Here is a 26422-nt window from a genome sequence, read left to right on the forward strand (position 1 = left end):
GGCTACAGAAACATGAAATAGCTTTGCAACTTCATGTGTGCACCAGCATTTGTGTTACTTGCTGATTTGACCATATTTCTTGGAAATATGCTGGAAAACTGCTATACCTATTATACTGCACACTCCTGGGACTGTAGGCCTAAGTTTACTTTCTTAGTGTTATGTGGAGAATGATCTGCAACCTGTTCCTTCGTGCTGCCTGTCAAAATCTGGCACGGCTTTGAATTGCTTTCTGTGAGTTCCTTCCCTGTTGATCAGAACAGGGTGCAAGCATGGCTGGCTTGAAGATCACTTTGTTAATGGTCTGGGCAAAGATGAATAGCCATGACTCAAGAAAACCTTCCTGATTTGCAAAGGGCAAATCTGAAGGACACTGGTGAAGTCTGTGGTATCTGCATTATTTTATTTTGGCAACACCACCTGTCTGTAAGAGAGTTTTTTTTACTCTGCTGGCTATATGAGTGAGCACAGAGCATAGAGGCTCTGTTTGGTGAGCAGGAATTGACCCCCCACTTTCAGCAAGTCTTCTGAGGACAGGAGGTTGAGGCCAGCCTCAGAACAAGTACTATGTGAAATCAGGTGTGCAATCTGATAGGGGCTGGCGGCCCAAGGGAAATGCATCAGGGTTGTCAGGGCGCTCTACCTGCCCTCACTAAGTGAGCACCAGAATTACGCAGCCTTTGAAGTAGCTATAAAACAGCTGCTGCAGCTCTCTCTCTCTTTTTGTGGCTGCACAGGAACCACTTCTAGCCTCCTCTCAAGAGAATGTTTCCTCCCCAAAATGTTGAATAATGAGAAACCCAAATGGCTCATGGCAGCTTAAGGCCGCTGCTTGAATGATCATGCACAGCTGGCCTCTGCAACAAATGAGGCTCCTCCAAGGCACACAATGGAACAAACCGTGTGCTTTTTACCCCTCTGTTTACCTCTTTGTGCCTCAGAGACCAGTGTGATGAGTTATGTTAGCTGTGGTTAGAAAGCCAACATCCACCCTGCTTAATGACACGATTACTCCATGGTTCCCTGAGCTGCGCAGTGACTGTACCAGCGTTTGTGATTGCCAAATGCAGACTAGTTTAACACAACGAAGTTTCCTGGGAGAATAAAGGTGGAACCTCACCTTTTTTAATAGAGCAATGAGGCCTGAATGTTTCCATGTGCTTGTCTGAGCTTTGATACTTCACAACCAGGAAGCTGCCCAGTGTGGTCAGCTTATCACACCCGTTGATCTACAGTAGCTAAGCTGGGTAAATACTAGGATTATTCTGCATAGTGGTCAGTAATTTTGTAAAGTAATACTTTGCAATTTACTTTGGGAAGTCTCTTTCCTGAGAGTCCTGATGTTGTACGTGTATGTGCTGAATGCTTCTTTTCAGGTTTCATATTCAGTCTGAGGGAAGAAGCAAGAAGTCTGCTTGATCCATTTGTTGCCACCTATGGTGGAGGATGTGCCTCTTTGCAGACCCACCTGCCTGTGATAAGATCTTAGCAAGTGGTTGAGCTAAGCCATCTTCATCCCTTGTCTGACTACTTTGCTTACATTGGCTTGCTCAAGGAGGTAACCTGGTCCATGGGGTTGCTTCTGTCTAGCCTTTGTGTTTTTTCTAGAGAAGACTCTCTGAGCAAGCACTGCCTGCCGCTTCAGACAGTGCCAAAACCCAAGCTCCTGGTGCTGTAATGGATGAGTAGGCGGTACACCCTGCAAAACCAGCTGCCTCCTGCCCCAGTGGCAACGAGCCAGGTTGCCGGTTCCGCTTCCTTCTCCAGGCAGGCAGTGTTAGGCAGAGACGGTGAGTTCAGCCACTTGTGCTGCCCATGGCAAGAACAGGCAGCCGTTGTCACAGAGCAGTGGGAGCATCTCTGAACAGGTCCTGCCTCAACAGGACCCTTCTTGCTGTGCTTCTCTGCCAGCTCTGTCAACACAGAAACCCGTGGCACCTTCTTATGGGTGCAATTTTTTCTGAAAAAAAGGTCAAACTGGCAAACATGTCCTGTTTCACTTGGATTTGCGCTGGAGGCTTTAAAAAAGAGCATCCTTTTCCTTGCTAGCTCCTGCCAAACCTTATGCTCCTCACGTTGTTCTCGCCTGCCAGCCCCGCCGGCACCGCTGCGAGGGCTGCGCCGCCGCTGATGGGCTTTGTGCGGGGTGGGGTGGTGGTGGGGCGGGGAAGGAACGGGAGCCCCGGGCTGCCGAGGGCACGGCTCGCACCTCAGACCGAGGCCTGGGGGAGGCCTGAGGCCCAGAGGGCGGTTTGGGCCGGTGCAGTTTGTCTCCCGAGGCTCAGGCCTCTGTGAGCCGCTGCAGGGCTGGAGGTGACTGGCACTGCGCCCGGCCCGGGGCTCTGCTAGCGTGTCCTGCCCGCCCCGAGCACCGGCTGCCCTGGAGCTGCCGGGAGCGCAGAGGCGGCCCCGGCGGCCGAACTACGGCTCCCGGCGGCCCGCGCGGCCGCGCCGCTCCCGCCCTGCCCCGCGCGCCCAACCGCCGCCGTTTGAACGCAGCCATGGCGCCCGGCGTGGGAGCGGCAGCGGCGCTGCCCGAGGAATGGCGGATTTACTTCGCTCCCACCCGCGCCGCCACCTTTCGCAACTGGCCCTTCACTGAGGGCTGCGCCTGCACGCCCGAGCGGGTGAGTCTGGCGGGGGAGCGAGACCCATGGGAGTGGGGTCGGGCGGGGGCGGCCGGCGCTAACGGGCCCTCCCGTTCTCCTTGTGGCCGCAGATGGCGGCGGCGGGTTTCGTGCACCGCCCCAGCGAGAACGGCCCCGACGTGGCGCAGTGCTTCTTCTGCTTCAAGGAGCTGGAGGGCTGGGAGCCTGACGACGACCCGCTGTGAGTAGTGGGTGTCACCCCCGGCCCCTTCCCAAGGCCGCTCCCGGCCGCTGGCAGCTCTGCCGCAGCGCGGGGGGATGGCGGCAGACGCGAAACCACTGCTGGCGACCGAGGTGCTTGGCAGGGGAGAATGGCAGTGTGTGCCGTCTTGTGAATTGGTTTGGGTTGGTTTGTTTGTTTGTTTGTTTTTCCTCTTTCAGGGAGGAACACAAAAAACACTCTGCAGGTTGTGCTTTTCTCTCCCTTCGGAAAGAACCTACCGACCTGACATTGCGAGAGTTCCTGAAGCTGGACAGAGAACGAATGAGAAATGCAGTGGTACGTACACATTGGCACCACAATATTCTTCTACAGCCCTGAGATTCTGGAGGAGTTATTTAGTTTCTAGTCTTGGGATTGTTTAGCTGGCCTCTTGGTTTCTTACCATGGTGTTGCCAAAGTAGTTTGTTGCTTCCTCATTCCTGGTTCTCTGTCTTAGGGAAGAGGTAACCCACTTTCCCCTTGAAACTGAATGATGCTCAGTTTATTGGTGGACAGTAACGTACTAATTTTATTCTTTGCAGAAAAAAGACATTTCTCAGAAGGCAACTGAGGTGGAAGATGAAGCCAAGGCTGCGCGTCGTTACATAGAGAATGCAGGCTCCTAGGCTACTGTAGCTTCTTGCTTGCTGATGACATCTGTCTTGTGTCTGTGCTCTGGCATTGCTACTTCGACTGAATGACTGTTTCCTGAGACTGCTTTCAGAATAGCTGTTTCTGTGAGAAGCTGGCTGAATTCTTCTTCACTCACCTGAGTGTATTTGGGAAGTACCTGGGGTCTGATGCACTGCATACATAATCTTTTTCTGCAGGGGTTCTCCTGTTCTTCCTGTTGGTTTAATTGTGGTTGTTGTTTTTTTTTAAACACAGCTGTTTCCAATTTGAAGATGCTGGTAGCTCTGGTGCAAAAACTTGTGTTTCTTGCAAGAGCTGGCAGGCACTTCCATTTTTACAGTCCATATACTAATGCTTTTGGATACTTTAGGAAATAAAAAGGGGAAGGAGTTATAAAATTCCTTCAGGGATTTAGGATTCTGGCTAATAATGTCTACTTATACCAGGTCTTAGTGTGCCTGGTATCCTTGTAAATTTCTGTTAGTAGTTGGCAGCTGCCTCATGTTGATGCATTTATAAATAAAAGTCAAAGGCAAAACAGCAAAGTAATTTTATTCAGTTTCCTGGAGGAAAATAATCTGACTTTTAATGCAGTGAGCTGCACTGAATGCAGTGTTAACTTCCAAAATGGAAAATAAGTTAATCAAAGTACAGCTTACAGTGCTATTGCTCAAGTGTCAAACCATCTTCAGCAGTGTTTATCAGGTCTCCTTAAAATGTCCTTGTGCTTTGGAAGGTTTTGTTGGTCCCTCTCCTTGCACAGGTTTGGAAAGGAAAACAAATCTTGCAGAACTGAGCACAGACAGTGAAGAATTGTGCTCTGAAGGAATGGGGGAATCTTGTACAGAATAGGTGGGTGTTAGAAGGTCTGAGTTGGTTGTACAGGGTTGTGAAGTCCGCAGACAGAACTGGAAGTGTGCGCTTAGGTGCATCCAAACTCAACCTCCAGCTCCATCTTGGGAAAAGGTAGTTGCAATCACACACTATTGAGACTACTGTTCCTGGGTTTCTTAAGTTTGTACAATGTTCCCTATCCAAGCTGACTTGTGAACAATGAAATAATTTCATTATTTCCAACAGCCAAATCATATGGTGATTGTCCTCTTGCATTCTTTTTATGCTTGCACTGCAGCTGTAAATAAAGAACAGATTGTTTTTTCTACTTATATTCATTCAAAGTTATTGGAATTAGTGAAGTGGCTTGTAGGTAAATGTCGATGCAGAGTGACTTAAGAATTTCTGGATGCTGCTTCCTGCTGGGACATTGCTGTGAAATAAGAGCACTGAGCCTCAGGCAGGCTCAGGCCATTCAGTATTGCCAACTACATCTGTGCAAGCAGACTGTGGGCAGCCTGTAGCTGAGCTAGAGGCCCAGCTGCAGTACTTACACTAACAGGACTTGGATACACCCCTCCCTCCAGTCCAAGCAGCACTGCCTCCTGGAAAGCAGTGTTGTGCCTGAAAAGGAGGAATAAGCAATATGCTTATTACCTAAGAAAGTAATACATAAGGAGAAGTAAGGAGGGCGGTCAGCAGTACTGCTACTTTGGACTTCCAAAAGGCAGACTTTAATCTCTTTAGGAGGCCGGTTGGCAGAGTCCTTTAAGAGACAGTCCTGAAGGGCAAAGGATCTCAGGAAGGCTGGTCAGTATTCAAGAAGGTAATCTTACAGGTGCAGGAGCAGGCTGTCCCCATGTGCTGAAAGGTGAGCTGGCAGGGAAGAAGACTGGCCAGGCTACTCAAGAGGACTACAAGGATGCCATGAGGTTATGCAGGGAGAAAATAAGGTCCAAAGCTCAAATAGAGCTGAGCCTGGGTACTGTTGTGAAAGGAAACAAAAAATGCTTCTATAAATACATCAGCAACAAAAGGAGGGCTAAAGAGAATCTCCACCCTCTGGTGGATGCGGGGGGAAACATAGTGACAGAGGATGAGGGAAAGGCTGAAGTACTAAATGTCTTCTTTGCTTCAGTCTTTCATAGTAAGACAAATTGTGCTGCAGGTACCCAGCCCTCTGAGATGGAAGACAGGGATTGGGAGCAGAATGAAGCCCCAATAATCCAAAGGGAAATGGTTAGCGACCTGCTACACCACTTAGACACATACAAGTCTAATGGGGTCCATTCAAGGGTGCTGGTGGAGGTGATCACTAAGCCACTTTCCATTATCTATCAGCAGTCTTGGCTAACTGGGGAGGTCCCAGTTTACTGGAAATTGGCAAGTGTGATGCCCATCTACAAGAAAGGCTAGAAAGAGGATCCAGGGAACTACAGGCCAGTCTGACCTTGGTGCCAGAGAAGGTCATGGAACAGATCATCCTGAGTGACATCATGTGGTACATACAAGACAACCAAGAGATCAGGCCCAGTCAGCATGGGTTTATGAATGGCAGGTCCTGTTTGATCAACCCGATCTCCTTCTATGGTAAGGTGACCTGCTTAGTGGATGAAGGAAAGGCTGTGGATGTTGTGTACTTAGACTTCAGTAAAGTCTTTGACACCATATCCCACAGCATTTTCCTGGAGAAGCTGACAGCTCATGATCTGGAGGTGTGTACTCTGAGATGGATAAAAAACTGGCTGGAGGGCCGGGTCCAAGAGTTGTGATGAATGGAGCCAAATCCAGCTGGTGGCCAGTCAGGAGTGGTGTTCCCCAGGGCTCAGTACTGGGGCCAATTCTGTTTAATCTCTACACAATGATCTGGATGAGGGGCTTGAGTGCACCCTTAGTAAATTTGCAGATGACACCAAGTTGGGTAGGAGTGCTGATTTGCTGGAGGGTAGGAAGGCCATATAGAGGGATCTGGACCTGTTGGATCATTGGGCTGAGGCCAGTTGTATGAAGTTTAATAAAGCCAAGTGCCAGGTCCTGCACTTGGGTCGCAACAACCCCAGGCAATGCTGCAGGGTTGGAGAAGAGTGGCTGGAAAGCTGCCTGGCAGAAAAGGATTTGGGGGTGCTGATTGACAGCAGGCTGAACAGGAGCCAGCAGTGTGCCTAGGTGGCCAAAAAGGCCAACAGCATCCTGGCTTGGATCAGGAATAGTGTGGCCAGCAGGACCCTTGTACACTGGTGAGGCCCCACCTTGAATGCTGTGTTCAGTTTTGGGCCCCCTCATTAGAGGAAAGACATTGAGGTGCTGGAGAGAGTTCAGAGGAGGTTGATGAAGCTGGTGAGTGGTCTGGAGCACAAGTCTGATGAGGAGCGGCTGGGGGAACTGGGGCTGTTCAGCCTGGAGAAAAGGAGGCTGAGAGGAGACCTTATCGCTGTCTGCAACTACCTGAAAGGAGGTTGTAGCATGGAGACCGTTGGTCTCTTCTCCCAAGTAGCAAGTGATAGGATGAGAGGAAATGGCCTCAAGTTTCATCAGGGGAGGTTCAGATTGAATGTTAGGAAAAAAATTGTTCCTGGAAAGGGTTGTGAAGCACTGGAACACGCTGCCCAGGGAAGTGGTGGAGTCACCATCCCTGCAGGTGTTTAAAAGACATATAGATGAGGCTCTTAGGGACATGGTTTAGTGCTAGATTTAGGTTATGGTTGGACTTGATGACCTTGAGGGTCTCTTCCAACCAAAATGATTCTTTGTTTCTATTATTCTAAAACTGTTCTGGCACATGGAGAAGTGGTCTAGCAAATTAAAACTACGGAAAATTAATAGGAGGATATAGAATACACTAGGAGTTATGTGTTGGGGTTTTTTTGTTGTTGTTTGTTTGTGTGTGTTTGGTTTTTATTTTTTATTTTCTGGTAGGCTTTACTGTGGTTTATCATATTAAGTTTAAGTGGTGGGGGAAGGAGTTGAATAGAACAGCCGCTTTCCTAACAGAAATTATGAGAAAGCTGGCAACTGAAAGGACTTCCGAATACCATTATCTTTGCTCAGTTGTGGGTTGTTTTTCGAAAGGAGCTCCTTGACTACAGATTTGTGGAGAAGGGGTGGGAACTTAATCCTCTCTAAAACTGGAGCACAAGTGCTTTTTTGGTAAATCTTCAGAAGTTCAGAGACAGAGAATCAGTGTTCACTTATAGTCCTGATTGCTGGTCAATGTCAGCACCTTTCTGCACAAGTAGGGGGATTGCTTCCACGTGGTTGTTAAGGACAGCAACTGTGAGAGCAGGTCATTCCTCATCGCTGATGCAGTTTAGGTCAGCTCCCTAGAATGCACAGGAGAGGAAAGGTGAGCTGTTAAAGGCCATAAAGATTCTGCAGCTTCCACCTTGCTTTAATATTATGCTAGTTTAAGTTGGCAAATGGACTTTATGCTCAAGACAGAGAACTGTTCAAACTGTGGGGTATTGTTTCATCTGAAAACATTTGTCACCTCCTAGCTCAAAGCCAGAGTTAACAAGAGCAGTCAAATGTAGATCACACAGTCAGGATGCACCTTACCACACAGCGAAAAGGTAGAGATGATGCTTGCTTTTGCTATACAGAGGACTTGACCCTAGACTATAAAATTAGCATATTTTTTTTTCTGTATGGCCTTGACAAATTGAGAGGAGAGTGCTTTACACACCAGCCAAAAAGAAATTTGCAGAGAACATATATAAATGTAAAATAGGCTGTTTCTTCTCTAAAATGCTCTTTCTATCTTAAGACAGTTACATTGCAAGGATAGTGCCTCCCAAGCATAAAGCTGAAGTCTCATACCAGGATAACATTCATGCAGTAAATCATCAAAGAGCTGGAAAGGGAAACTTCAGCAAGCAGTAGCTTATTTCACTGAGCAATTGTTCTACCAAAATGATTCTTCCTTTTTCTATTTGGACCCAGTTTATCCACCAAAAATAGCCAGTAACATTCCACATAGTGAAAATACAAGTAGGTGGGCCATATTCTGCCTTTCAGAAAAGATGTAAAATGCACACAGTGTCATGAGTGCAGTGTAGTGCCTTAGTATGATTATCCACAACCCTTCTGTGGGAATGTCTTTCTGAATTTGAGCAAGTGTTGGATAACCCAGGATAATACCTCACTACTGAGGGCTTGATTCAGCAAATGTATCTGAAAATTATTAGCTTTACATCATTGCAGATCTCCAGGGCTGTACAAAGATTTGCTCACCACAGTAAAATTAAATATGGGCACAACTTCTTTGCTCTAGAATTAAATTCTGAAGCTTCCAGAACTTGTAGAAATGTTTTATTTACAAAAGGAATGTTTTGCCTCACAGAAGTTACTTTACTGAATGTTAAAACAACTAAGACTCCACAAAACCTAAAACTTTTCCTTTTATTTCTTGACAGGTTTCTACCTCCTTCCTCTTTCCTTTTGAAAGTCCAGTCACTCGACTAAGCATTTTTATCTCTGGGCTCATCACAAAGCTCCATATCTTCTTCCACCTGTTGAGTCAGCTCACTGTTCCAAGCTTAGATTAATGTGTCTTTCCCATTTGGAAATTCCTATGCCATTACTGACAATCCATTTAGTAAGAAGTGCTTCCAGGATATTTGCTCTCTAGTGGAAATAAAGTCTTGCTTCTTGCATGAAGTGAGCCCTCAGTTGTGCTGAGGTTGACTAAAAAGCTTATTGTGTAGATTGTCTTCTCCTGTCTAGTTCACAGTCTGACTGAACAGTGGTTCTAGCACAGCCAAGAGTATGTCCTGTGCAGTCAAACCAACCAGTAAGGGTCAAGGGAAGAGGATAATGCCAACATCTGATGTTGCTTATGAGAAAAAACTGTAACAAAATCCATCTGCAACAGTCTTTAAGCCTAATGCTGTGTCAGTAAAACAGAATGGGCCCAAAAATGTGAGCAACAATCTAATTAAGATTTCAGTACTAACAATGATTAGTTATTTCCAGCTCTGTAATAAATGTCAGCTTCCAATTTTCAGATTTTATATTAAGTTGAACTTTTGACCCCTTCCCTCCTCCCCACTCCAGTCAGTGTTAAAAGCTTTCTATTTTTACCCTTGGGTGTCCTCCTTCATGTTAGTGCTACTCTACAAATAGTTTTTGCTTTATTGGCAGAAGATACGTACGGGGAGCTGATCTTTTTCTGTAAGTGTTCTTGACTTTGTTCTCTTTATTTTACCTCTTGAATTGAAAAGATTATGATCATCTTTGCCTAACAGAAAGGAAAAAAAGTGTTAATTCAAAGCAAAGTCAGTATTCTAAAAAGAACTTGGGGGAGAGATCTGGAAATAATTTATCCACAAAAGTATTTTATGTTGAAATGAAAGCAATATTTATCAATTTTCTACAAGAGAAAGTGATGAAATATTTCATGCAGATCAGACTGGTTTTAACAAAAGGTTTACACTCAGGCAGACTTAAAAACTTGCTATTTTGAAATGAAGATTCAATGAAATGTGAACTTTGGAGGGTTTGAGTCTTTTTTTTTTTTAACTAGCTGCAGCTGTTCACCAGGCTTGACTCAGATCCGTTTATTGTTTTGACCAAAAACCTTACAATTTTTCAATGCTGTTTAGCCTTCAAATGCTTAAGAACAAGACAAGATATATATGTCCATTACTTTTAAGAGATACAATCTAACAATGTGCAGGAGAGTTGATAAGTAAATTACATAGCATGTGAGGACCCTTTGACCTGGAGTGTCACATTATTGACACTCCAGAAAACCAGCTCCTAGTGCTGTGGCTGCCACTTGCCCAGTCTCAGATTAGAAGAACAAACTGGCCAGAATTTATATGTGAATTGAAGTATGTCAAATTATACTGTAGGAATTTCTGAATTCTAATGTTGACTTTACAACTAGTTGATTTAATGAAAACCTAAGTCCAATATGAGATGCCTATAATGTTGAGCTGTTACTGAGACCAATGGGAGATGCAAGTTAAGCATCTCTGAAAACCAGGTCTAGAATTTGATGTATTTCATAATTTCTTATCTTTGCCAAATGTGCTGAGGCCGAAGTCCCTGGCACAGCTCAAATGTGGAGATAATACTGACATTTATAGTTCCTATTGTAAAAGAATATGCAAAGCATTTAAAATTTTATCCCTATAATAAAGACACTGCTAGGAGCTGCTGCTGCAGTTTACTAGCCTCTCCAGCTATCCTCTAGGGATGAAGCACTCCCATGAGTTTTTGATAGAGTCTGCACATTGCTTAAATCTCAACTCAGCCACATTTTGAGACTTAAAGAGGTGCAGGATGTACCAGTATATTCATTTGCCTGTCTCAGTGTCTAACCTTCCAAGCACTACTTTTGTATTCTTGACTACTACATTTATGGTCTATCATAAAGGCAGAGGGGAAAAAAAAAAAATCTCACCAAAACTAGTCTGACTGCCATCTTGTCTGCCTCCAACTTCTGTTACAGACTTCAGGTAACGATTGCTAAACTTCATTGATCTATTAGTATGAATATCCTGTAGAATCATCAAATGCAAGCAGTAAATCAGATTATAATGTAATGCTGTTACAATCTTAATGGCACAAACAGTGGTTAAAAAATGAAAATGTTCAGCATACAAAAAAATATATAGGCTTTTAAATATCGGTCTCAAATTCACAGAAGACTAATTATTATATGTAATTGAACTCTGTTTTGAGGTAAAATAATGTAATTTTTTTTCCTAAACCTTGTGGTAGGTATTTGTTTTTATTTAAAAAAAAAAAAAGAAAAAAAAAAGTGCAACACAACCTCACTCAACAAAATGGAGATTCCCATCCAAATGAAAGTGTGTCTGCCACTTGGGAGACCTGGTTAACTCCTCACTTGTGAAATGATGTGATACACCTTTGGAGGCACCACTTGGCAAGGTAAGCTTTTAAAGATTCTACACAAGAGATACAGTCCGAATTTTGGATCTTAGAAATGGTAGATTTTCATATTTGAAAAGCTGGAAATGAATATGCAAGTGTTTTTTGGAACATGGTAATTCTGGAGGTAGAGATTTCGAGTGTTTGAATACAGTTAACAGAAGCTCTGGTAAACATTACCTCCAATCCACTGAAAATTATTACTAAGCTTGTTTCTTAAGAGCACAGTATGCATACTGAAGGAGGCTCTAAGATCAAGAACTAGGGGGTGTTAGAATGATCAAACAGCAACAGCTGAAAGAAGAATGTTAATAATTAATAGCAAACTAATGAAATGCAAGATGTTAACAACATAACCATGAAGTCTGGCTTAATCACATAAAGATACCTGTTCAGCCAGCTCCAATACAAAAAGAGATTCCTTTCTCTGAAGTGATGAGTTAACACCCCTTGAACAAAACTATCTCTTGTTTAGACCTGAATTTAAAATGTATTAGTATTACACTGACTGCTCTAGTGTCAGCTTTATACCAGCTGCCTAACAACAGGCCTTATCCCCCGAACTGACCTTATTAGTAGCAAGAGCGTAATTCAATGTAATAGTGACTTCATAGTCATCCTCATGGATGGTAGCAGAATTAATCTAGAGGGAAAGAGCAACGATTAGTATTTCTTACAAAAAGTACACAGAAATAGTTTTAGGAATGGAGCCACACAACAAAATCACACATGGCCTTTGCCTACTTGTGATATTGTACCAACACCTCCCATCTAACTCAGCAAGGGGCAGGTGGTATTTTGAGTAACTGGAAATATCAGAATGACTGAAATGCTAAATTAATCCAAAAGATGTAATAATGCTATGTTTCATTAAAGTTCAGTCATTCTCCACACAGATTTTGCAGCTGCATAGAAGCCCATGCTGTCCTTAGGATTCCCTACTCCAGGATAACTGGTTTCTGCTTGAGTTGTACCAGTCTATAGGAGCACAACCTGTAGTAAAATGTGGGCACCTTTCTATATTAATTCATTGAGACAGTAGTGTTGGCAAGAAGGCTATTGAAATTATACATAAAAAAGTGCACAGGGGTTTACGAAGAACTGGAATGAAGCTGACAAGATTATATTGCAGCAGGCTGAGAAATTCAAGATAAGATTAATTATATTTCTAATTTACAGGAAAACTGAGAAAGCAGCATTAAACTCAGTTGGCATCTACTGTGAATCATGGCTGTTAATTCCGCGGGCAGTGGTTTCAAGACAATAGAATTACAAAAAGCCATGACACAGCAGGAATAGCCTTCTCTAGGCAATACAGTACTTTTTAGGCATATCTTTTTAATCCTCCAGCAAAGGAAACAAGTTGCACTGGACCTATACTTCATTTCCATCAAGCAGATATCTTTTATATTTATACTTGTACTACAGCTTCTGAACACACTGAATTGTAGAATCATTTTGATTGGAAGAGACCCTCAGGATCATCGAGTCTAATCATAACCTAAATCTAGCACTAAATCATGTCCCTTCAAACCTCATCTAAATGCTTTTTAAATAGCTCCAGGGATGGTGACTCCACCACTTCCCTGGGCAGCCTGTTCAGGTCAGGTTGGTCAACCTTTCATAAACCCATGCTGACTGGGCCTGATCGCTTGTTTGTCTTGTATGTGCCACATGATGACACTCAAGATGATCTGTTCCATGACCTTCTCCAGCTCTGAGGTCAAACTGACAGGCCTGTAATTCCCTGGATCCTCCTTCTGGCCCTTCTTGTAGATGGGCATCACCTTTGCCAATTTCCAGTCAACTGGGACCTCCTCGGTTAGCCAGGTTTGCTGATAGATAATGGAAAGTGGCTTAGTGATCACCTCTGCCAGCTCCCTCAGCACCCTTGGATGTATCCCATCTGGCCCCATAGACTTCTGGGTGTCCAAGTGGTGTAGCAGGTCACTAACCATTTCCCCTTGGATTACTGGGGTTTCATTCTGCTCCCAATCCCTGTCTTCTGGCTCAGGGGGCTGGGTACCTGGAGCACAACTGGTCTTGGACCCAATAGGTCTCAGGTGGTGTAGAATTCAGATGCAAAGTATCTGATGGTGTTTCATATCTCCCAAAAGTGTAATCTGCCAAATGAGAACTAGATTTCTGATCCCCAATATTGATGTAGTTGTTTCTGTGTGCTAAAACAGTTTTGTTTTTTTTTTTCTGACTGGTGTGCCACATCAGTCAGGACAGGCTAAGTAGTGAGCTTGAACTGTAACAATAGAGACTTAGGTCAAACACTGGGAAAAAGCTTCCCAGTAGCTATGCCACTTCAAAGAGTTCCCAACCCTACTTCTGCCTGCACCCCACTTCGAGATGCTCACTGCCAACCTACTTTTGTGCTAGCCCTGATGCCCTTTTTTTTACCTCTAGAACCACTTTTAGCCCGGGTCAGTCATTGATCCAGTCCACAGGACATTGCCACAAGCAGTTGTGCTGACAGCACACAGGAAGCAGTGTGAAGGAATGAAACTCCTTAACTCAGCGGGGCTGCCAAAAAAAGCAATGCAGAACTGCAGCTGAACAGCAAGGATAATTGAGTGCAGAAGTGGACTCCCTGGGGCAACTGTGAAATCTCCATTGTTGGTGAGACTGAAAAGCTTCAAGGCTTCTGTCAGGAACAGTTTAGGCAGAGTTGATCCCCCACTCAGGACAGAGACAAAATGATCTCTCTGTCATACCAGCCCTATCTTCTAAGACCCTTTGGGAAGAATCTCCAGTTTCTACCTTCTTGCTATCATCCCTTTAATCATTTTAATGCAGTTTGGTGACAACCTGAAGACAACATCTCCAGAAAAAAAAGCAATACCCTCTTCCTATGATGCTGGCATAATTTACACTAGAAGCAGATCATATAACCAAAGAGAATTGCTGGTATAATCCAACTTGGAGCAGAAGCAAGCACATCATTACATTCCATTTTTAGCAGGGCTTATTTAACTGACCAACTACACAGATGTCAGTGATCCTTCTTTTTCTTGATTGCCTGCTGTGAGATACTGTAAAAGCAGCTGAGCAAGGGTTTTCTGGCTTCTATCACTTCTGTTCTAGCTGTGAGGTGAAAGAAGAATAGAAACTGCCATAGGACAGAAAGCAGAAAAAAAATCTTCAGTGAAAGACTAAGCAAAAAATGGAACAACAAAACAAAAATTACACACAAACAGGCCAAGATCTAAAAAGGGAGACATTTATTTTTGCAGTTTCTGTCCACAGATTGTCCACAGCAGCCACAATATTTTCATGATGCTCCATAAGAAGATATTACTTACAAACTCCTTCCTACCTTTCCCATTCGAGGTTCCCCAATCAGTGCCCTGAATTCAAGGTTGTTCTGTGCATAGCTTCTCAGGTGAGTGCAGACATGATCCAGCTGTTTTCTCCAGTAACCTGATCAGAGAGAGTTAAGCAGGATAAAAATCCATGAAACTGTCATGGATTTCATATACTCATGTGATGGATGATTTAAAAGATAGCATATTTTCACTGAGACAAAAAAAAAAAAATTGAATTTTTCTTTAGAAAATTAATCTGATCAAGAAAATGAGAAGCAAGTTATACTGTCTTATCCATAGGTTATATTTCATTCTTAGGCCACCTCTATTCACAACAAAATTATGTCTTGAAATTGTCCTTCATAATCAAAACTGACCCTGTGTGAAGGAGTATCTCACACTATTTTAGATCACTTTTAAAAAAGTACAATATTACAACTAAGCACTTGTTCATGATTGAGCGTTTTTTTAGTTGATTTCAGATCACTCACAGGTAACAATAAGCCAAATCTGAGAACTGCAGACATAGTAACTCAAGCTGCGCAGCATTCTGGTCTGTATAAATTATTCCCTAAATAAATTCCTTTCAGTTATATATGGGACAGCATTTTAAGAGCTTAAGCATTCAGGGCATGAAACATGAGGGGCTGAATGCACCTAGATTCAAACTCATCTTAAGCCATTTAGAGTTCTTGCAGCTCCTGTCCAAGTATTTCCGAAGCAACATTCTGTTTTCATCAGAGAAAGAAAAAAAAAAAAAAGACTTGTTCTCATTCTTACGTAATTGATATCTGGATCTGGCTAATTTGATTTTTGAGCATACTTGAAAGTACAGAGCATGATTTATTTTGTTGTAAATAAATTGTGTAGGCTTGGTAACCTCACTTAAATAATGAAGTTGATCTGACCTTATCTTTCTCTTCAGGTTAGGTGAAGCTCAAAACAGTCAAAAGAAGCCAAATCAGAAGAAAAGTGCTGCTCTCTGACTTTTACAAGAGAATACAAGTGCACAAGGATTTGTGTTTGGAGGAATCTTCCAAGACCAAACTGGTAGAAACTATGATAAACTAAAACAGCAAGTCTTATTTGTTAGGCAGTTTTAAAGGAATAAAAATGAAGGATCCGCAGAGCAATAGAAATTTTTCCCTGCTGTGGTCTCAGATGCAAAAATTAATGGAAGTTGAAAATAGTAATTAAAAAAATCTAAGCTAGACTGCTACTTGGTGAGTGATCCCTCCAGAGAAGTCAGTACTTTTTTGCAATAAACTAGCTCATAACTAGATCCCCAGAATTTATTTCAGAAAATCCAGATAGTCAGGAACGTATTATTGCATGTTTGGGGTTTTAATACATGTGAAAGGATTTTTGGCAGCACTGATGGAATACTTTAATTCATGCTGATGACTCTGATTTGCTGTTGTTACAGTTGAAAAGGGGAGGCTTCTTTTTAAGGTTTACCTGGTAAATGACTTGGCTCCTGTTCAAAACAGACTGAAAATACAGCAATAAAAAGAGAAATACAGTACAAATCAAACCATTAGTGTTTTGGTACTGCTGTTGTTTCTTCCTGTCCCAACTTTTTTTTTTTTTTTAATCGTCACAAAGAAAATAAGGCCTGTATGGTCACGAAATAGTAATTTTAAAATAACTTATTTAATCACTTATATTTAAAAACATCTAATACTCTTTGACTTGAAGAAATAATGAAGGTATTCAGCATATATAAACAAGATTTTCCTGCGTGATAGTGTATGGTCTTGTTGACACATGTAGTTTCAAGACATATATACAGTTCAGCATCAAGAAAAGGGAACAGCATGAAAAACTTGATTCTAACAGACATTTATTGATTTATAGAATGAAATATGTTCTTCAGTCCCTGGCAGGGTCTAAAGAAGACTACATTACACTGTACAACTTAAATGTTACCGCTGCTAAATGGATAAAATTAACATAGTTCAAAAGCAGTTCAGAATTTCTTCCCAACCTTTTCCAGTGAAAGGAATTCTCACTCACAAGTCAAGAGCTGTACTTCTGATAGAGATATATAACTGTTCAGTGCTACTTTTTTTTTTTTTCCTCAGCACTATTATGGGCCAGTCCTTTATTATCTCTGACTAAATTAAGCTCCCTGACATGTTGAGTAAAGTGTTGCATTGTGTGATGTATAAGAGAAAACACCATGTTTCAGAGTATGGGAACAAGAAAACAGATTTCCCTAGTGATAATTTTTAAAAGAAGAGTGCCTCATCTGGATATTTATATACAGTTTCAAAACAGGAATTTCTAACATTCTTTAGCAACTTTTTCTACCCAACAAATAATTCTTATGATGGCCTATGAGGCTGACCCTCTGATTGTAGAGAAGATCTAGTGATGGAAAAGGAGATCAAAAAAGTAACTGCTCCTTCAAACCATGGTTTGATGCTGTAGTGATATAAATTAACTTATTCTCTGGACTGCAAAGCTGGACTGCCCTGGGAGATTAAAGACAATTTTCCAAATCGGGCCATTTAACAGGTGCCTAGTTAATACTGATGGACTTTGTTCAAGGGTTTGGGATCCTGAAAGCTGATGTTTTTCCAGGACAGTAAAACTGAAATCTCTAAAAATTGCAAACTTTTAAATGGCAGCAAACAGTTAAGTGCTTTCACAAAGAACTAACTGATCAAACCACGGACTGAAACAAAGTTATCTGCAGTACTGATACAGGAGTCTGTGCGTGGATGGTCTCTGCAATGAGCGATGTAGACACACAAATACCTCTGGGGAGCTGGAAGATGGGTCCTACAAGAGCTCTCAAGATTTCTAGCAATCCTAGTTTTTGTAATCCTATTAAGAATCCCTTTCTCTAGTTTCCTTTGCTTCTGAAACTTCCATAATTTATTCCAAAACAGCACCCCAAACAAGCTCTTCACATAAACAAGCCCCATTGTATTTTTCAAGAGCTATGATCCCCTGCGTCTCAGAGTTCTGTTAAACAATACAAGCAGGTGGTATCGCAGTTCTAACTGAACATCATGTTGCGAGGGGTGGGAAGGGTGCTGGGAGGTGGGGTAGCTGTTCAGTGGTTTGCAATTCAAATATAGGACACCTGTCCTGATCTTCTAGGATCTGAGGAAATCAAACTACTAGCAAATTAGTAAGGCTTCACAGGGGTCAGTAACCATAATTTTGATATTGCTATTACAGTATCACAGTATCACACAGTATCACAGTATGTTTGGGATTGGAAGGGACCTCAAAAGATCATCTAGCCCAATCCCCCTGCTGGAGCAGGAACGCCTAGGTGAGGTCGCACAGGAATGTGTCCAGGCGGGCTTTGAATGTTTCCAGGGAAGGAGTCTCCACAACCTCCCTGGGCAGCCTGTTCCAGTGCTCTGTCACCCTCACTGAGAAGAAGTTCTTTCTCAAATTTAAGTGGAACCTCTTGTGTTCCAGCTTGATCCCATTGCCCCTTGTCCTATCATTGTTTGCCACTGAGAAGAGCCTGACTCCATCCTCGTGGCACTCACCCTTTATATATTTATAAACATTAATAAGGTCACCCCTCAGTCTCCTCTTCTCCAAACTAAAGAGCCCCAGCTCCCTCAGCCTTTCTTCATAAGGGAGGTGTTCCACTCCCTTAATCATCTTTGTTGCCCTACGCTGGACCCTCTCCAGCAGTTCCCTGTCCTTCTTGAACTGAGGGGCCCAGAACTGGACACAATATTCCAGATGGGGTCTCACCAGGGCGGAGTAGAGGGGAAGGAGGACCTCTCTCGATCTACTGACCACCCCCCTTCTAATACACCCAAGGATGCCATCAGCCTTCCTGGCCACAAGGGCACAGTGCTGGCTCATGGTCATCCTGTTGTCCACCAGGACCCCCAGGTCCCTTTCCCCTACACTGCTCTCTAATAGGTCATTCCCCAACCTATACTGGAACCTGGGGTTGTTCCTGCCCAGATGCAGGACTCTACACTTTCCCTTGTTAAATTCCATCAGGTTATCCCCCGCCCAACTCTCCAGCCTGTCCAGGTCCCGCTGGATGGCAGCACAGCCTTCTGGCGTGTCAGCCACTCCTCCCAGCTTAGTGTCATCAGCAAACTTGCTGATAGTACACTCAATTCCCTCGTCTAAATCGTTAATGAATATATTGAATAATATTGGCCCCAGTACTGACCCCTGAGGCACTCCACTAGATACTGGCCTCCCAACTAGACTCCACACCATTGACTACCACTCTCTGGCTTCTCTCTTTAAGCCAGTTTGAAACCCACCTCACTACTCTATTGTCTAGACCACACCTCCTCAACTTAGCTGTGAAGATGCTGTGGGAGACTGTGTCAAAGGCTTTACTGAAGTCAATGTAGACCACATCCACCGTCCTGCCATCATCCATCCACCTTATTACATTCTCATAAAAGGCTATGAGGTTGGTCAAGCATGACTTACCCTTGGTAAAGCCATGCTGACTGCCCCTAATGACCCTCTTATCCCTGATATGCCTTGAGATGACACCATTACTTTCCCAGGGACAGAGGTGAGGCTGACCGGTCTATAATTACCCGGGTCCTCCTTCTTGCCCTTTTTGAAGACTGGAGTGACATTTGCTTTCCTCCAATCCTCGGGCACCTCTCCCGTTTCCCAAGACTTGGCAAAAATGATGGAGAGCGGTCCAGCAATGACTTCAGCCAGCTCCCTCAGCACCCGTGGATGCATCCCATCTGGACCCATGGATTTATGGATGTCCACACTATTTAATTGTTCCCTAACTCAGTCCTCATCGACTAAAGCAAACTCCTCCATTAACCTGGCTTCATCCGAGGTCTCAGGGGTACAGGGTTCCCCAGGACAGCCTCCAGCGGAGTAGACAAAGACAAAGAAGGCATTCAGCAATTCTGCCTTCTCTGTGTCTTCTGCCACCAGGGCACCCACCTCATTCATCAGTGGGCCTACATTGCCTCTGGTATTAGTTTTATCTGCTATGTATTTGAAAAAGTTCTTCTTGCTGTCCTTGACCCCTCTCGCCAGCTGTAATTCTAAGGAGGCCTTGGCTACCCTAGCTGCCTTCCTACATCCTCTAACAGCAGCCTTATATTCCTCCCAAGTGGCCAGTCCCTGCTTTCATGACCTGTAAACTCGCCTCTTCTGCTTGAGCATACCCAACAGATCCCTATTCAACCACGCAGGCCTTCTGGCTCCTTTCCTCGACTTCCTACGTGTGGGGATGCTCTGATCCTGAGCATGGAAGAAGCAATCTCTGAATGTGATCCAGCTCTCTTGGGCCCCTTTTCCTTCAAGCAGTCTTGCCCATGGGATTTCCCCCAGCAATTGCTTGAAAAGGCCGAAATTAGCCCTGCCAAAGTTCAGGGCTGCAATTCTACTTGCTATTCTGTTCTTGCCACACGAGATGCTGAACTCCACCATCTCGTGGTCACTGCAACCCAGGCAGCCCTCAACCTTTACTGCTTCGACCAGACCCTCTTTATTAGTGAGGCTTTCCTTTAGCTATTGATGGACATCAGTGATAGCAAAGGTTTTGACTGGATATTAGGAAAAATTTCTTCATGGAAAGGGTTGTCAGGCATTGGAACAGGCTGCCCGAGGAAGTGGTGGTTTCATCATTCTGGAGGTGTTTAAAAGGTTCTGAGGGACATGGTTTAGTGCCAGTATTAGGTTAATGGTTGGACTCAATGATCTTGAAGGTCTCTTCCAACCAGAATGATTCTATGGTTCTGTGAATTCTAAGGCACTGCATTTACAAGTGACTGGTGAGAAGACAGACTTGTAATAATATAAATCCATGTCCTACGGATGGATGGCACATTCCAGAAACTATAATCTTTTTTTTGAGAAAAAGCAAGGTCATACATCGCAGTTTTGTTTAGAAAACATAAAATCAAAACTCCTGACCTTTTCCAGGACTAATGGCTGTCAGGAGAGGGTTATGGTCACTCATCTTTTCCACTTTTTTTTGGTGTGAAATCAGCTCAAGTTCCTTCTTTTCCAACAGTTTGCTAGATGGGTAAAAAAGTCCAATGGTTTGGGTTCCTTTATCTTCTCTTTCTTTTAGTTCTGCCCCTGATTTGGGCAAGGAGACAGGAAGAGGCTGCCAGGCAACTTGAGTTTGAAATCGTTTATCCTGTTGGGGTAGAGGTGAAGAAAAAGTGAAAGTAATATAAATAGACAGAATTAAATGCCTTACAAGCAGAAATTAACTCGAACAGTACACAAAATCATAAAGGAACAAATAAGCTAGCAGGAAGAATAATCAACAATTCTTGATTCTAATTACCAGCCTGTAACAATGATGCAACTTATCACAAATATTCAAGGAAAAGCAAAACTCTTCATGATGGCCAGTAGAATGACAGGTATGCTTTTGCAGGACAAAAGCTGGCCTTGCTAAGTATTACAGTCTTTCTTAAAACACAGTTTCAAAAACACTGTTACATATGCATGAAATAATACCTTGTATCAGCAGGACACAAATAACTAACACGTAGTAAGATAAAAGTACTTAAAGAGCTACGACTTCTGAAAAGCCGATTGTTTCTTACTTGGCTATTTAGAACAAAGCAGGATTAAGGCCTTTGGCTAAGGCTACTTTTTGGTAGAAAGCAGTTCTCAGAATAAATATATTCTGAGTTTTGCTGTCAGCATGCTCACAGGCCACACCATTGTCTCAAAGAGGAAATTAATGGAGTTGTGTGAATCTACACCCACAGTGGATGAGCCTTTTATCTGCGTTCAAACCTGGTTTTGTAATATCATATGTCTTACCTCAGAAAACCCCAGTGAGTCCCCAGCATCTACAAGACTGCTGTTCTGAGAACCCATCCTTGACGGAGGCTCTATGTAAACACCACAGGACCCACAGAAGCGAGCATACGGATGGTTGCTTGTGCCACACTTGAAACAAGTAAAGTAGGATGGAGGAGGTCCAGGCTGGAAAGTTCAATTAAACACTTGTTACTACAGAAACATATGATGCATCATTTAGGAATTATAAAAGCGGTGGCATGAATAAAAAAAAGGAAGTAAAGTAGTGCTACCCAAAGCTGTTAAGATTAGAAATATTAACCAGGCTATCAGACTGCTAACACATGGGCAGATGCAAGGCACTAAATCTTCAGATATCTCAACACTATGCTACAGAGGCAAACATTTTTTCCAGATAAGTCTAGCATTATGGTATCTTTTTTAACACATACTTTCAAAAATAATTATTTTCTTTGGCAAAGCCCTGTCGTTACTAGCTTGGTGCTCTGATACTGAATATTGATGGCAGTTGTTTACAGTTCAGTTTTAACACCACCACTCCTCCCATCCCTGAGTCCCCTGGTACAGTACAGGACCAATGCTTATGTATGCATATAGGGTAATGTTTCAAATTTTATGTAGACTCAGCTAACAGAAAACAAAAATATTCTCCTTGAGAGTGATCTTAGATTGAAAACTGTACCTATAAAATATAAGCTAGGGGAAGTTGTTTACATTGATTGTATCATGCAAAGCTCTACTGAACAGCAGTTAAGTACTTGTCTTTACTGAAGCTAGTAAAGGCTTCAGCCAAAAAAAATCGCATGCATCATCTCATCTCTGTTAATTGCCTGGATAGGTGACCATAGCCCAATGTAGATATGGAGAAATTTGCATTAGGTTAGCCTGTACTTTAACCGTTGATGGATAAGTTACTTTGCAAACTACACAGCTATTGCATCTCAACTGATGCAATGAGCATCAGGTCATTGACTCATGGTAATTTGTATACACCTCTAAACCCTTAAGTCACTGACTGCTGAGGGGTGGGGATGCCATCTAAGCCCTTCATTTTTCTTTACATAATCCTGTGTGCTCTAAGCAAGTATTTTGATACTAATAAGCTGTGTACTAACTGATGGGAGATTTGCAAAGAGAATATTGAAATTGCTTTAGGTCACAGATAAGTAAAAATAGATTTGTCAGCACAAACACTGAGAGCACATGCCTTGGCTCCACACCAGTCACAGAAACGGGCATCACATTGGTTGACACGATTGCATTTTGAGCACAAAACTGTCTTCCTTTGCTGGCTGTAGTAGGGTGAGGGAGTGTCTCCTCCAAACATGGGCTAATAAAACAAAACAAGGATTAGTGAGAAAACACTTCTTTTGAACAAAAGCTCCCAAGCCAAATAAGGGAAAAGAGGAAAGTTACTTTGATAACATAAAGTAATATTTAGCCTAAAAGAATTATTTCAGCTTAGAATAAGCAACAGACTGACTTGGATCAGAGCTATATTTTCTTTTCATTACAAAACCACAGTAAAACGTGGCATTAATGTTTAAATATTTGTAGCAGAACTGAGTGAAAAAAACCCCACAAAATTCCTTATCAATTACATCCTTGTACACTGAGTATTTATTAATACGGCCCATGTACAAGTACACTTGAAGTTGAGAGGGAGGTTTCTTTCCTGATAAACTTATATTTTCAAATCCAAAACACAAGAGCTATTTTTCCTTTGTACCTTTCCTTGTAGCAGTACAGCAGAATGTGTTCAGACCATGAGTTTTCTCTCAGTTTGGTATTTGCTACTTTTGTTTTTTTTTTGCGTTCTTTAACCGTATACAAGTTATATACTACCTAGCTTTCCTACTACAATTAACTTACACGGGTATTCAAAATAAAATGGATTATTCAGCTGAAACTTCTACAGGTAGGGTATAGATCCTAGTTAGGACAAGTGAGTCTTAAAAAGTTTTGCTAGGTTTTGCCTCAGGGCTTAGGCAGTTTATTTTCTCTGCAAGTCAGGAATATAGATAAGGAACAGAACCCAAGGAAAATTATTTTGATTGCATACACCACAACAGCAAGTAAGGAAACATGAAATAGCCACACTTTCCTCTGTGGCCTGCATTGTAATTTGAATGATGTAATTTGGGGGTTCGTTTGGAAGATAAAATTTACAAGAGCATGAGTCTAAATAGGTTCTAAATCTAAATTATTTAATAACCATTAATAGTAATACCATAATTATTAATTATTCAGGAATTACTATTGGTTATCACTAATTAATCACCATTAGTAGTAAAAATTCTGATTCCTATTAATAATTGTTAGTAAGCATTTAGCTTTCTCTCTTAGCTACTACAGATCTCACCATTCAAGTCATATGCAGCTATGTAGTAATATCTACACCCAGTGAAGCACCTAAACACATGTTTATCTTAGGTAAGTATAGATTCCTACTGAAATTCACTTTGAAATGACACCTCAGTGGCTATACAAGAGATCTTTACCTCTAGCTACTGACAGTTTTAGAACTCAGGAGGTTTCCAATATAATCAGAAGATTTAAACTCACAAATCATTATTCTTCTCTCATTTCTGTATTTAACATAACCTGAAGAAATTAAATGTACCATAAGGTTTTAATACAAGGCTCTTCAGAAATGAAAGTAAAATTCTTCTAAGGGAACAAATGAACAATCTAAATGGGGAGTTGAAACAAACAGCCATTTTGGGGACAACGCTTATTGTTGCTTTTCTCACCTTTGTGCAGAGTCACAGCCAAACACAAGCATAGTAGCTGCATGCATGCGGGAAAAGCAGCAAATAGAGATAAAATAAAGTAAAAGAAGCTTTTATTTTCACAAAATAATTGAAATCAACAAGAGTGATCGTCCTGATGTGTATACTCAAGTTTTCTGTTGCAATTGAAAATAACATGAATGCAAACAAGACTGCCTTGGAGTCAAGACTACTCATTTACTATGAGCCTTCTGAGCTTTTACAATGACATTTGCAATCCTGACTTCCACAGGAAAAACCTGAAAGTATACGATACACTTACGTTTAGCTGGACATTTGTGATGGAACATCCGTGGGAATGCTGGGCTTGCATATGGCATAAGGGAGGGAATCTCTGCTTTTGTACCATAGGCACACAGTGATATGATTCTGTTTTCCAAAGTGAAAGGATGTTATGCTTTGATTTGATTAACCCCACTGCGATTGATGCAAGAAGCCTTACCATCTGTATTTCAGGGAGTTTGCTTTCACAAGTCACACAGTGTTTATGGTGGAGAGGATTTCCTGTGCCACATGCCTGACAAATTACTTTGCCCTTTTAAAAAGAGAAAAAATACATTTCACATAGTATTTGAAAACTACGAACAACATTTTTTTTTAAAAAACTATGGTACAGTTTCCTCAGGAGATCCAGTATCAATACCTCCAGATCTTTGTATATATTATATGTATATATTAAGGTACATATTATATGTATGTATCAATGTTAGTTTGCTTAGTCACTGCACTCACACTCTCAAAGGCAGAGAGGCCCTGCAGAGGAATCTGAACAAACTGGAGAACTGAGCAGTCACCAACCACATGAAGTTTAACAAGGGCAAGTGCTGGATTTTGTACCTGGGACACGGCAACCCTGGCTGTACATACAGACTCAGCTCTGCAGAGAGAGATCTGGAAGTTCCGATCGATTCCAAGTTGAACATGAGCCAACAGCGTGCCCTGGCAGTCGAGGGCCAACCTGGGTGCATCAAGCACAGCATTGCCAGCTGAGTGAGGGAGGTGATTGTCCCACTCTGCTCTGCACTGGTGCAGCCTCAGCTGGAGCACTGTGTGCAGTTCTGGGAGCCACAGGATAAAAAAAGATATAAAGCTACTGGAGAGTGTCCAGAGGAAGCTGTATGAGGAGGGGCTAAAGTCCCTTGGTTTGTTCAGCCTGGAAGAGACTAAGAGGAGACCTTATCACAGTCTACAGCTTCCTCACAAGGGGAGGAGGAGAGGCAGGTGCCGAACTCTTCTCTTTAGTGACCAATGACAGAACCCAAGGGAATGTCAGGAAGATGTGCCAGGGGAGGTTCAGGTTGGACATTAGGAAAAGGTTCTTCACCCAGAGGGTGGTGGAGCACTGGAACAGGCTCCCCAGGGAGGTGTTACAGCCCCAAGCCTGACAGTGTTCAAGAAGAGACTGGACAACACCCTCAGACACATGGTGTGAACTGTGGGGTTGTCAGATGCAGTGACAGGAGTTGGACTTGATGATCCTTGTGGGTCCCTTCCTACTCAGGACATTCTATGATTCTATGAAAACAGATAGTCTGGTATCTGCAAGGAATAATAATAACAATAACAATAACAACAACAACAACATACCATGAGGGTGCCCTAAAAGATCTTAGGACATTCACTATTAACATGTGAGTTTCCAGCAGAGCCAAGTGTAATTAGTCTAATATTTTGAAGGCTGCCACCAGATAGTTCAGGTCTGCCTTTGCACCTACATCAGGGCTACCATAAAACATTAAATTTGGACCAATTTCTATGATCTACTTTGACATCAAGCCTCAGATTACAAATCTTCTTTCTTATCTGTCTTCAGCCAGTACTTTCCTTTCAGCATCCTTTGCAATTATCACAAAATCACACAGAATGGTTAAGGTTGGAAGGTAGCTCTGAAAGTCATCTGGTCCAATCCCCCTGCTCAAGCAAGGTCACCTAAAGCATGTTTCCTAGGACTATGTCCAGACAGTTTTTGAATATGTCTAAGGATGGAGAATCTACAACCTCTCTGTGCAACCTGTGTAGGTGCTCAGTCATCCTCACAGTAAAAAAGTGTTTCCTGATGTTCACATGGAACCTCCTGTGTGTGAGTTCGTGTCTGTTGCCTCTGGTCCTTTCTCTGGGCACCACTGAAAAGAGCCTGACTTCGTTCTCTTCGCACTCTCCCTTCAGGTATTTATAGACATTGGTTATCAATGTCTGAGCCTTCTTCTATCTAGACTAAACAGTCCTAGCTCTCTCAGTCTTTCATCCAGACACTCCAATTTCTTAATCACCTCTGTGGCCCTTGATTGGACTCTCTCCAGTATGTCCATGTTTCTCTTGTACTGGGAAGCCCAG

The 26422-nt window shown here is 42.6% G+C and overlaps 2 protein-coding genes and 1 long non-coding RNA gene across 4 annotated transcripts in view; 2 read left to right on the forward strand and 1 right to left on the reverse strand.

Moving 5' to 3' along the window:
- Positions 1-2462: 2462 nt before the first annotated feature.
- Positions 2463-4649, forward strand: BIRC5 (baculoviral IAP repeat containing 5). Its single transcript, XM_065834515.2, has 4 exons — positions 2463-2627; positions 2720-2829; positions 3030-3147; positions 3393-4649. Exons 1-4 carry the CDS (start codon positions 2502-2504, stop codon positions 3474-3476), a joined length of 438 nt encoding a protein of 145 aa, XP_065690587.1. The 5' UTR covers positions 2463-2501; the 3' UTR covers positions 3477-4649.
- A 113-nt stretch (positions 4650-4762) lies between these two features.
- DZANK1 (double zinc ribbon and ankyrin repeat domains 1) overlaps positions 4763-26422 on the reverse strand; it is a 31560-nt gene continuing 9900 nt past the window's right edge. The window contains exons 11-19 of the mRNA XM_065834514.2: positions 24531-24623; positions 22504-22626; positions 21297-21461; positions 20427-20655; positions 14540-14643; positions 11783-11857; positions 10724-10820; positions 9468-9553; positions 4763-7637 (exon numbers count right to left, since the gene is read on the reverse strand). Coding sequence (XP_065690586.1) covers positions 7602-7637; positions 9468-9553; positions 10724-10820; positions 11783-11857; positions 14540-14643; positions 20427-20655; positions 21297-21461; positions 22504-22626; positions 24531-24623 — 1008 coding nt within the window. The 3' untranslated portion in view covers positions 4763-7601. The remainder of the gene's footprint in view (positions 7638-9467; positions 9554-10723; positions 10821-11782; positions 11858-14539; positions 14644-20426; positions 20656-21296; positions 21462-22503; positions 22627-24530; positions 24624-26422) is intronic.
- On the forward strand, positions 8448-16045 carry LOC139827509 (uncharacterized). 2 transcript variants are annotated; one of them, XR_011738152.1, is made up of 4 exons: positions 8448-9486; positions 11044-11214; positions 13630-14605; positions 15454-16045. It is a non-coding gene; the product is annotated as an uncharacterized lncRNA (long non-coding RNA). The 2 variants fall into 2 exon arrangements; XR_011738153.1 differs by having other exon boundaries at positions 14470-14605.

This window comes from Patagioenas fasciata, chromosome 3 (genome assembly GCF_037038585.1).
Source record: "Patagioenas fasciata isolate bPatFas1 chromosome 3, bPatFas1.hap1, whole genome shotgun sequence".
In the NCBI taxonomy this organism is placed as follows: domain Eukaryota; kingdom Metazoa; phylum Chordata; class Aves; order Columbiformes; family Columbidae; genus Patagioenas; species Patagioenas fasciata.